Here is a 12,928-nt window from a genome sequence, read left to right as displayed (position 1 = left end):
ATGCTGCTTGGCCTGCTGTGTTCATCCAGCCCTGCACCTTGTTGTCTCGGATTCTCCAGCATCTGCAGTTCCTACTATCTCTGATTCAATTTTAACATCAATTTAAGTTGACTGGCAAAAGAAGCAACTGCAACAGAAGGAGGAAAGAATTTTCACACTGTGAGAGATTAGGATCTGGAATGCACTGTTTGAGAGTGCAGTGAAGGCTGATTCAGTTAAAGCCTTCAAAAGAAAATTGGAGAATTATCTGGTGAGAATATCATTTGCAGGATTATGCAGAAAAGGCCAGTGAGTGAGAGTAGCTGAGCTGCCATTGCAGAGTGTTGCCAATGACTCAATGGGCCGAATGACCTCATTTTGTGCTGGAAATATTCTTCAATTATATAAAATAATCCTGTATGTTTCTACATTGTGACAGGTACTGTTACCTTGGAAATCAGAAATGAACAAATAAACAGAAATTAACAATTAATTTTATGTGGAAAAAATGGTCATCAAGTGAAACATGATGTTCTGTTGCTCTTCATTTGAATGAGTACGTTGAATTTATTGCCTAAATTGTCTGTTCCTGAGTTTTAAAGGTTAGGGGGATCTCTTTGACTGATTTTGCCGCTGGGACTGAATGGCTCAGACCATCAAGTCTTTGTAGTTCAAATATCCAAGGAATGGACTGTCATACTGTTTTATCTGTCAGAGGGAGACCCTTGAACCTACGTAGCAGTTTTCCCATTATTAAATTAGTCAATGGAAAAATATATCTAACTTGAGAATATATTTTAAAAATAGATCCATGGGAGTCCTATTAAGTATAGCTGTTCAGGAGATACTGTGGGTTTCTAGCAGAGGTTATTGCTTGTCGGATCACAGCTAACATTAATCCATACAACTCCCTAGTGCTGTAGAATGGATAGAAAAACTCAAATCAACAGACTGAAAATTTTTACAGAGATAGTAGGAACTGCCGATGCTGGAGAATCTGAGATAACACGGTGTAGAGCTGGATGAACACAGCAGGCCAAGCAGCATCAGAGGAGCAGGAAAGGTGACGTTTCGGGTCGAGAAAGTTTTGTTCTCTAATCTAGGAACAGACTTGCTCCCCAGCTCCAGAACTGTATTTTTATAACTGATTGCAGATTGACCTGTGAGAGAGGCCTGAAAAGACTTAGTAGACTATTATTTTTACCTCTCTTGCAAAGAAAAACTTTGGCTCCACTTGACACTCCTCTGTAAAGTGCTGTGCTGAGATCTGTGAATGAAAGCTTCAACTAGCATCTTGAATGGACCTAAGAGGCAAAACATCAGAATTCATGCAATTTTTAAACTTACACTAGCATAGTCTTTCTATATAACATTAGAAACAAATGCCCTCCAACAACTGTACATTTTTTCAATCTTGATCTCTCATGTATCTCCCATTTCCTTTGTTCCATCATTGGGAACTATGCCACTTAGACATTAAGGTTCTGAAATTCCCTCCCCGCCTCTTTCTCCTCCTGTAAGATACTTGTTAAAACCAACATCTTTGACCACTTGCTATTTAAAGCTGAGAAGAAAACTAAGGAATTATAGACTGATTAGCCTGATACATATTGTTAGGAAGTTTCTACAGTTTTTAGAGAGATAGTAGGAACTGCCGATGCTGGAGAATCTGAGATAACAAGGTGTAGAGCTGGATGAACACAGCAGACCAAGCAGCATCAGAGGAGCAGGAAAGCTGACGTTTCGGGACTAGACCCTTCTTCTAGAGCGGAAACGTCAGCTTTCCTGCTCCTCTGATGCTGCTTGGCCTGCTGTGTTCATCCAGCTCTACACCTTGTTATCTACGTTTTTAGGTAAGGATTAGGTGACTAAACCACCTTGAAAGTGTTCAGCCTATCAGAAAGAGCAGCCTGGATTTGTAAAGGCTATGTCATGCCTGATGAATCTGTTTGAATGTTCTTGAAGAGGAGTTGACGAGGGAAATGTCTATAGATGTTGATTATCTATAAACTTTAAGAAGGCAGTTGATTAAATCCCCCTTTAAAGATGCAGTTGATTAAATCCACTCCCCCACCCCAGCATGAGATTGTTAGCTAAAGGTGAACCATATGGAATTGAGGGAAAATTATTGATCTATTTAGGGTATTCGCTGAGCAGAAGGAGTCAGACAGAAATGATGGGCAGTTTCTGCATTTGATAGGATATGACTAATGGCATCCTGTATTTGTGTTGGGCCTTCAACTATTTACTGTTTTGTTTAATGATGTGGATGATGAAAGCCACATATCCAAATTTGTGGATTACACAGAGATAATAGCATTATGGGCAATGTTGGTGGAAGTGCAAAATTGCAAAATGATATTGTTCAAGTTAATAAAAGCTTAAAGCGTCAGAGAAACACAGCAGTGGAAACAAAATGGAGGGCATTGTTATGGTTTGAAGTCGTTGAGCTCAATGTTAAGTCCAGAAGCTGTAAAGTTTCAAAACAGAAAGCTTTCCCAGCACCCCTACCATCACCCTAACCCCTATGTCTGGTTTTCTTGGTTTTGCTTTAAGCAGAGCTGACCTGTATTCTGGAAGGATATTATAAAGCTGGAGAGGGTTCGGAAAAGATTTACCAGGATGTTGCCGGGAATGGAGGGGTTGAGTTACAAAGAGAACCTGGATAGGCTGGGACGTTTTCCACTGGAGCATAGAAGGTTGAGGAGTGACCTTATAGAGATTTATAAAATAATGAGGGGTATATAAAGTTTTCGAGAAGATGTGTAGCTTGGGTTGTGGATGAGGTTGTAGATGTGCATGCCGAAACAGTGGGTTTGATTGCAAACATTTCATCACCCTGCTAGGTAACATCGTAAGTGCGCCTCTGGTGAAGCGTTGGTGTTCTATCCTGTTTGTTATTTATATGAGACAACAAGGTGCAGGGCCTCGGTTTGTTGAGGTGTTTGGTATTATTTCTGGTTCTGTTTCTCAGTGGTTTGTACACAGGGTCTAAATCAATGTGTTTGTTGATGGAGTTCCGGTTGGACTACCAGGCCTCCAGGAATTCCCTGGCGTGTCTCTGTTTCGCTTGTGCAATTATCGATGTGTTGTCCCAGTCGAATTCGTGTCCCTCGTCAGTGAGACCAGTGAGAATTGGTCGTGTCTCCTGGTGGCTAGTTGGTGTTCATGTAACTGTACAGTCAATTTTCTACCGGTTTGGCCTATGTAGTGTTTCTCGCAGTCCACGCAGAGTATTTTGTATATTACCCTAGTTTTGTCGGTTTTGGGTATGGGATTAATGAGCGGTATAGATAAGGTGAATGGCAGGTGTCTTTTCCCTAGGGTGGGGGATTTCATGGCCAGGGGGCATATTTTTAAGGTAGGAGGAGAAAGATTTAAAACAGACATGAGGGACAATTTTCTTTACACAGAGAATGGTTCGTGTGTGGAATGAATTTTCAGAGGAAGTGGTGGATGCAGGTACAGTTACAATGCTTAAAAGACATTTAGATAAGTACATGAATAAGAAATGTTTGGAGGGATATGGGCAAAGCGCAGGCTGGTGCGACTAATTTAGTTTGGCATTATATTCGCCGTGGACTGGCGGGACTGAAGGGTCTGTTTCCGTGCTGTATGATTCTATGACTCTAAGACTCTATAGGCAAGCCGTGGCTGTTTTTCTGCAATTAATGGCAAGGTGGGATTTATTGCCTATTGGACACGAAAGGATAGTATAATGGACAGCCTAGTGTAATCTTTAAACAATACTGCTGATCTCTTCAAACCTACAGAGTACACAAATCTTCAGGGTTCCACAGGAGGCTTGTCAATTTAAGGAAATTAATGGTGAGATTCTCCCATATTCCTTCTAAGGGCGGGGCAAATAAGTTACTTGGCACCTAACACTCCACCGTCATCATCAAGATAACGCTCATCTGATGGCCCACCAACCAGCTTACCAAGAACTAACAGAGGGCAAATGAGGCAGAGTACCGCACCCTATCGAAGACCTCAACACTAGTGTCCTGGGTCTCCAGATGTTGCTGGCCACTCTGGGCAACAATTTCTGGTCATTAATGTCTTCCAGTCGAAGTTGACTCTTCAGGTGATCCAGTCAAGTCTGGTTATTTCTTCTCATGGGATGAAGGTTGCAGGGAGAGAGGAAGCACCGAGGCCACCATCTTGTTTCCCATCATTGCTTCATGTTCCCCAAATTAGTGCACATTGAGTCTTCCCCCTCCTAACCTGGCAGGCAGATTGGTACGGTTTCTCAGTGAGGAAAACAGCCACCTTTCTCACCCGCTATGGAGGCAGCGGCTCAGAAAGTTTGAAGCCCTGAAGTAGTCATTAATTGACCTTTCAACCATCAAACCTTCAATGTACCTTCTTGCCCAGCAATTCGTTAGGGAGGGGGCAGGACGGGGAAATTCTCTCTCCAGGGCCAATTTTCCTATTATTTCCCCTTCTTCTTGCCTTCTGGAAAGGGGAGAAATCACACCCTAAATAGCAAAATCTCAAATGTTGCCAGAAAGGTGGGACTTGGTCATCCAATTAATTCTGCTCCATTTTATGAATCTAAATAAAGAAAGTCTGTCACATTTCTTTCTGAAAAGACAATCATTTGCTGTGTTTGCAGTGCTGTGGAAAATCAAATGATCAAGGTGCAGAGAGCGCAATGAATAATTTACCTCAAGGATTGAACAACTTGGGCAGTAAGGTAAGTGTAATAATTTAAGAAAGGTTTGGAATAAGATTTTAAAAATTTAAGATAAGACATAAAGACTTCCATCCACATTCAATGCAGCCCTCTATAACAAAAACAGAAATTACTGGAAAAGCTCAACAGGTCTGGCAGCATCTGTGGAGAGAAATCAGAGATAATGTTTCAGGTCATAGATTCATACAGTCAAACAGCATTGAAACAGATCCTTCGGTCCAACCAGTCCAGGCCAAACATAACCCCAAACTAAACTCGTCCCACCTGCCTGCTCCTGGCCCATATACCTCCAAGTCTTTCCTATTCATCTACTTATCCAAATGTCTTTTAAACATTGAAATTGTACCCACATCCACCACTTCTTCAGGAAGTTCATTCTACACACAAACCCACCCTCTATGTAAAAAATTTGCCCCTCATATCTTTTTAAAATCTTTCTCCTCTCACCTTAAAAATGTGCTGCCTCGTCTTGAAATCCCCCATCCTTGGGAAAAGACAACTACAATTAGCTCTATCCATACCCCTCATTATTTTATAAACTTCTGTAAGGTCACTTCTCAACCTCCTACATTCCAGTGAAAAAAGTTCCAGTCTATCCAGCCTTTCTTTATAACTCAAACCTTACATTCCTGACAACAACCTGGTAGCTCTCTTCTGAACCCTCTCCAGCTTGCTAATATCCTTCCTATAACTGGACGACCAGACTGGGACACAATATTCCAGAAGATGCCTCACCAATGTCCTGTACAATCTCAACATTGCTTCCCAACTCCTATACTCAAAGGACTGACCAATGAGTGACCCTTTCTCAACCGTGTCTGCATGAGTTTCCTCTGGGTACTCCGGTTTCCTCCCACAGTCCAAAGATGTGCAGGTTAGGTGAATTGGCCATGCTAAATTGCCCGTAGTGTTCAGTCATGTGTAGCTTGGATGGGTTACAGGGGGATGGGTCTGGGTGGGATGCTCCAAGGGTCGGTGTGAACTTGTTGGGCCGAAGGGCCTGTTTCCACACTGTAGGGATTCTGTGATTCAAAACTGCCCTGTATAACGCCGATGTGGAAATTGAACCCACACTGTTGGCATCACTCACCAGCCATCCAGGCAACTGAGTTAACTGACCCCTATAAAGAAGACATTACCATGAAGTACTCTCCTTCTCAACCTCACCCCTCGCCTAAGGCCTGATGACCATCATGTTAAACCCATCACCAGTTGTCTCCCTACTGAGAGTGAAGCCTCACAGTCGTCTGGGCTCTGGCCACTTTAATATATAAAATTGCCATAGTCCCAGAGGGCTGCTTTCTTATTGGACAAGAAAGCAGTATGTAGTAAAGTTGCCATGGTCTCAGAGGGCAGATTTCTCATTAGCAAGACAACTGGTGGTAAATTAAACCTGAGAACCCCCCAGTTGAGGGGGAAGGTTGTGAAGGCAGGACCTTTGTGGAGAACTTAGCCAGTTCAGGAATTGAACCCACACTGTTGGTGTCACTCTGGATCTCAGACCAGCTATCCACCTGACTGATCTAACTGACCCCGGTTAGCTCTATATGTACAGAGATCCAACAATACGCCTGTAGTTATGTCTCCCTGTGTGCATTGAGCAGGTAGATGGAGGCTCTTCAACCTGAAATGTTGGCTTGTTCTCTCTCTGCAGATGCTGCCTGGCCTGCTGAGTGTTTCCAACATTTTCCTTTTCTCTTTGGGCAAATTTTAACACCCTCAAGTTTGAAGGACTGCCTTCAGTATAGAGGGGAAAATCAGATGGAATTATTTTAAGAATTGGTACAAGTCCTGTAAAATTGAGATGGGATAAAGACGAAATAACATTTGAAAAAAGAGAGAGAAGATGAAGCCTTTCTGAATTTCTGTGTCTGCAGGTGGAGATGGTGTTCTGGCTGCTTTCCATGCTGGCCACCCGTGACAAGGAGGACATGTCAAGGACGTTACTCGCCATGTCCAGCTCCCAGGACAGCTGCATGGCCATGCGCAAGTCTGGCTGCCTCCCACTGCTCCTTCAGCTCCTGCATGACAGCGAGAGGGACTCAGGACCGAGCAGGAACGCCAGCAACAGCAAGGAGGCCCGAACCCGTGCCAGTGCGGCCCTCCACAACATCATATACTCCCAGCCCGATGAAGGGCAGGCCAAGAGAGAAATGCGTGTACTGCATGTGCTGGAACAAGTGCGCTTGTACTGCGAGACTTGCTGGGAATGGTTGGACACAAACAGACAAAGCAATGATGTTGAATATAACAACTGTAAGTGTCATTTCGGGGGTGTTACAATTGACCTTTTGTCCCCTCGACTAGTATGGACCCTATGTGTTATTTGTTGATTTCAGTTGGAAATTTTACTTGTGTTTGTTTTTGGTTGCTCTCAGCAGAGTTTTAGCTCCTCCACAGCAATACTTCTCACTGCCTCAGGAAAGCAGCAAACATAATCAAAGACCCCTCCCACCCTGGTTATACTCTCTCCCACTCTCTTCTGTCAGGCAGAAGATATAAAACTTTGTACAAACAGATTCAAGAACAGTTCCTTCCCAGCTGCTATCAGACTTATGAATGGACCCCTCATATAGTAGAGTCGATCTTTCTCTACACCTCCTCTGTAGCTGTAACACTATATTCATTCTGTTTTTTTACCCTGATGTATTTATGTAAGGTACGATTTGTCTGGATAGCACACCGAACAAGACTTTTCACTGTATCTCGGTACATGTGACAATAGTAAATCAAATCAAACTATCACTTACTGATTGGCCTTATGCTTGAAGTGAGGAAAATAATGCCCAACAGGGCACTGACATTTCCACAAACCCACTTTGGGAAAACCTGGCCCAGGAGGTCAGACTTTCATCCTGGGGTGGAGCTGGTCCCTTGCAATTGGGCTGAGTGACCCCAGAACGAGAGCAGAGGTTGCTGGCTGCTGATGTGAACTGGACCAAGGGCTTGGCTCTATGAACTAACTCTGCGTGGAAGACTAATAAAAATATTAATGAAACCAAAAACAGCCCTCACCCTCCTATTCCCTCCCTCTCAAACGCACTGCCCATGCTAATCCATGTCACCTTATCTCCCCACCCTATATTCCTCTACCCACCCATCATTGGTCTCTCATATTCCCCGTTGCCATCGTATGATCTCTACTCTTCCCCATGGTCTTTTTTGGTCCAAATGCCACCCAATGCCCCTGTACCCAAGCCCAATGGCCAATACTCCTAATTTAAAGCTGTGCCCTCCACTCTTCCCCATGGCTGTTCATAACCCCTTTTCCAACTTTGTAAAAACTTTTGTCAACCTATATCCACGCTTAGCACCTTTTACCCTTTGCACTCCATGAAAACACACCCAGTATGCACAATGGACAAATCTCAGGAACCAAGCTGACATAAAGTCGTGTGTTACTAAAGGTGTCACAATTAAAAACACACTCATCAGTACAAAAAAATCAATATAATGAAATTTCTTCAAATAATTTCTTATAAAAAACAAACATTTCAATTGAGTGCCTAACCACTTTGAAAACAAACACTTATATTCCTTAAACCTTTATAGCCATCATGCAGCACAAATCATAAAATGGCTTATGTCAACAGGGACACTGGTATATCTAACACAGTTTTTTTTAACTCCTAGTTAAATGTATATAAATATGTGCCTTCAGCACTGTATAGTTGACTCTTAGTGGCCTCTGAAGTAGCCTAATAGGATCCTCAGTTGTAAAGTCATTGAGCCAGGAGAAAGTCTACCAACACCTTCTTAACTCAACTAAGGATGAATAACTAATGCAACCTTGCCCATGTCCCCACATTCCGGCAACAAATAAAAATAACTTGATCAATTTTCTGATCAATAACACTCAGTCTAAGGTGCACTCTGTAAAGGAATAAGCTTGTAGGGGAAGGAACTTTTCAATGTTGTATTAAGTTATACCAACGAAAAGATTCCTGGTTTTATGGAATTTAAAGCACAGAAACACGTTATCTTATCCCTCTTTTGTTAGTTCCTGGAAGCAAAGAGGATGTTTGTTATAGAGTATGGCTTGTGGCATGAACCCAGGCATGGAGCTGTTTAATGCAGAAAGGCTGTTGTGCTACAGCTATCACATCTGGGGTTCTGAGTGACCAGGAGACTCTCCAGCACCGACCAAATTCCAACGGCATATTGGAGGGATTTGGAGGTCAATATTCAACCTGCCTGATGTGATCAGGCACCTAATTCTGATCTATGCCAGTGTCTAAGCTCCACATAAGTCTCCTCCCAGCCTACTTCCTTTAACCCTATCAGCATAAATTTGTCAGCCCTTTTCCCTCCTCCAGCTTCCCCTGCTGAAGGTCCTCAGTCTGTTATCGCCTAGCTCATCTCAATAAATCCCTTGGCTGAGCTAGGAGTTAATTGCTGCCACTCAAAGGATGAATAAGTTAAAAAAAAGGAGATAAAAGAGACAGATAGGGACAGAAGCTATAACCGGCTGTTGTTAAATGTTGAACCTAAGTGTTTCTATTCTTCTTTCCCCTTGTAGTGCCACTGCCTATTGAGCCCCAGATCTGTCAAGCGATGTGTGCAATCATGAAGTTGTCCTTTGATGAAGAATACCGGCGTGCCATGAATGAACTTGGCAAGTTGTAGCAGTTGTTCATAAATGTCATTTGGGCTTTTTCTCTATGTTCCCATTAATTCTCAATTTTAGCTGGTTGTAGCGAATTAGAGCTTGAATTTTCTGGAGCATTTCCAAAGAACAAGCCATTACAAAGGGAGGGTTAGATGTAAAAGACCTGAACTTATACAAATGTACAGACCTGTACAAGTAAGAGCTCAGTCATCCAAATCCCTGTTAAGACATTCACAGAACAGCATGATAGAAGAAGGTTATATCGGGCTAGAGTCTTATGGATAGACCATAGTTCTGGCCAGAAACGTGTTATTGGTGGTAATTACAGATTGTACTTACATTGTCCCTTAATATAGCAGATCATCCCAAAATGCTTCATGTAAGGTAGGATGGACACTAAGAAATACATTGAGGAGACAACATGACCAATGTAGGTTTTGAGAAGGTCATGAGAAATGTAGTGAGGTAGAGGGAATGGTATGAGAATTGCAGATTGAGCTAGTATGGCAATCACAGGCTCTGTGGTGGTTGTGGTGGGGTAGTGGAAAGATTACAGAGGAGGAGGGAAGCAAATAGCTAACAAGTTTTGCTTTAACAATGTGATTGATATTGGATTTACTGAACTGAAATGGAACCTGACATTTCCTTCTGTTCTACTTCAGAGGGGCATTTTAGGACATGAGTATAAATCTCCTACTGCCTTATCATGGGAGGAATAGTACATTTAATGACAAAAAAACAGAATTTCATTTCAACTTGGTTATAGGTTTGACTTGAAATGCAAATAATCACTTAAATTTACCAGCCAGCAAAAGTCTCTTTTCAATTTGGCTACTAGACCTGATGCTTTGTAGAATCATTACTTACAGAATGAGGCCATTAGACTGTTGTGGTACTCTTGGCGCTAAGGAAGACCAGTCATGCTTGGTTTTGTATCTCCACTTCCCATTCTTAGTCTTGTAAGTGCCTCATCCTCAAGTATCTACGTAGCTCTCTATAAATATTTATTTATAGAATCAACTTCCACCACACTAACTTGGGGAAAAAATGTTTCATTTTAAGTGGACAACCCAACATAACTGATTTTATTCTTGAGAAACACTGTCAATGTTAATAAAACAAAAAGCCTTGCAAGCGTAAATATGTCTTGCTATCAGGACCCTATTGGTCTGTACACCTAACTAAAAAACATTATAGCAGTGAATCATCAATTAGAATTATGCTGCTGATTTTTCTTCAAGAGGTTTTAGATGTAAATCCTTTGAAGTAATTGCTTCTGGAGTGTAATTAGGAATCTACTAGATTTCAATGTCAAATTCTAATTCCTATTTCAAACAAATTTGTTGCTTCAAGAGGAATTGATGAAGAAATTTGAACCCGTAGTTAACATTTGGAGATCCGAATGCAAATTCCAATTCCAACTCATTTGATTGTGTTCATTGCCACTGATGTCACAAGTTCTAGAATGGAATCATTCTTATTTTCAAGAGTTATAATTCAAACAGAGCATGGAGCAATTTCATCTGCTGGAATATAACTAACTCCGCAAGACCTCACTTGTTACTTCCCTAGGCTGGACAATATGTGCCCCCTGCCAGGGTGTTTAGAGTGGAGAGGCTTGTAATTTAGGGAAGGTGGCTGGCTCATTACCTTCCCACCCACCCCTGCACTTACAAACAAGTAGAGGGTGGGTGGGTGCCAAAATGGTAAGTAAATGATTTAAGGGTCAAGTGATCCGATTGTCATGTTGCGCATACAAAAAGTAGCCGGGCAGGAATGGGCAATCCGTTTTCTTTTTCAAACTGTCTGAAACAGTGGGAAAGCGGGAGGCATGCTATCATTGGAGTGTGCTATTTGCCCTAAAGGGGCATTCCCTGAGACCATCACACTCTTCTTCTTTCTGGCCCATGCATGTATTAAATCCAGAACTTGACCCAACTTGCTCTGTTCACTGAAGTGCTGAAACATGTCCCCCAACACTGAAAATTGCAGGACTCAGCTGCCTCTGGAATCCATGGGACTTTCTTCCTGGGGCTACCTGCAGTTTTTGGCAACATCTGCACCAAAGCTCTGGGGTTGCCTGGACTGCTGGAGCTGTTGGCCAGCAGCTCCTGAAGATGGGACCTTCTCCCACAGGTATGTATGTCCCACTAGGAGTTTGGGAAATGTACCAGTAGTGCTTTTGGCTGAGGGGCCTGATTCTAAGTGGTCACTGTGTGCCCCTGAGCCCCCACCCATAATTTTCAGCCCTCTAACCTTTATTCAGTTCTGATGAGAAGTGATTAACCTGAAAAGTTAACTCTATTTCTCTTACCCTCTCCACAGATGTTATGGTGGCTCAGTGGTTTGCACTGCCGCCTCACAGTGCCAGGAACCTGAGTTCGATTCCAGCCTTGGGTGTCTGTCTATGTTGAGTTTGTTTGTTCTCCCTGTGTCTGCATGGGTTTCTGCTGTGAGCTCAGAGATGTTAGGTGTATTGGACATGCTAAATAGTCTGTAGTGTCAAGGGATATGCAGGCTGGATAGATTAGCGATGGGAAATGCAGGGTTACGGTGATGGGGTGGGATGCTGTTTGGAGGGTTGGTGCAGACATAGTGGGCTGAATGGCCTCTTTCTGCACTTGTAGGGGTTCCATGTTGCCTGACCTGCTGGGCATTTCAAACATTTTCTGTTCTGATTACTAAGACTTTTGGAGGGCTCACAGCATTTATTCTCTTCCCATTTTTGATGCAGGAGGTTTGCAGGCAGTTGCTGAGCTGCTTCAGGTTGACTGTGACATGTATGGACCTACCAATGATCCTCTGAATTCAGCCCTGCGTCGTTATGCAGGCATGGCGTTAACTAACCTCACCTTTGGGGACGTCGTCAACAAAGTGAGTAACCATACCTCGCCCATGCCCACAAATTACTGGGCAAAAGGACACTTACGAAGGATGAAGGGTGGAGATTTAGCACTTAGCCTGAAGAAAGATCACAGGACTCAAGACATTAACTCTGTTTCTCTCTCTGCAGATTCTGCCAGATCTGCTGAGTTTCGCCAGCAATTTGTTTTGCATGTTGAAAAGTTAGCATGTTAGATTCACACCAACTCTGTGTTCATGATGCTTCTAGTTCTATGTCACAATGTTTATGCATAAGTGGGATATTGGAGGCATGTATTGTGACTATGCACTGGGGAACAACATTCAACAACCTAGGTACCATGGCAGAAGTGTACAGCACAGAAAGAGACCATGTAGGCCATCCAGTTTGTATCACGCCTACAAAAAGCAAACCACAAATTTGTGTACTTTCTGCCTGTCCATGCACCTTTTTTCTCTTTCAAGTATTTGTCTAGTTCCATTTTCATGGTCCCATTTTCAATGTGTAGCTAACACTATCAGGCATTCCAAATCCCAGCTATTTCTACATGAAAAAAATAGCTCCCTCATGTAGCCTTTGGTTCCTTTTTTCAATCAACTTAAATCTGTATCATCTAGTTCGCAACACTTGAACAAATTGAAACAGTTTCTCTTTGTTCAGCCTGCCTAACTCATTGCACTCAACCAAAACACCTCTTAGCCTTTTCTGTTCCACAGAGGATGAGCCTCTCTCGAAGTATATCAATGTGCTTGTAAATCTGCGAGACTATTTTAGCAAA

The 12,928-nt window shown here is 42.7% G+C and overlaps 1 protein-coding gene across 1 annotated transcript in view; it reads left to right on the top strand.

Moving 5' to 3' along the window:
- The window catches only part of apc2 (APC regulator of WNT signaling pathway 2), a 204,468-nt gene that overhangs the window by 171,216 nt on the left and 20,324 nt on the right, over window positions 1-12,928 (top strand). Inside the window, 4 exon segments of the mRNA XM_048614260.1 lie at window positions 4,598-4,678; window positions 6,556-6,934; window positions 9,198-9,309; window positions 11,984-12,161. Of these exon segments, the coding sequence (XP_048470217.1) occupies window positions 4,598-4,678; window positions 6,556-6,934; window positions 9,198-9,309; window positions 11,984-12,161 (750 nt within the window).

The sequence above is a fragment of the Rhincodon typus genome, chromosome 29 (assembly GCF_021869965.1).
Source record: "Rhincodon typus isolate 14 chromosome 29, sRhiTyp1.1, whole genome shotgun sequence".
Taxonomy (NCBI): Eukaryota; Metazoa; Chordata; class Chondrichthyes; order Orectolobiformes; family Rhincodontidae; genus Rhincodon; species Rhincodon typus.
This window is presented reverse-complemented; position numbering and strand designations above follow the sequence as displayed.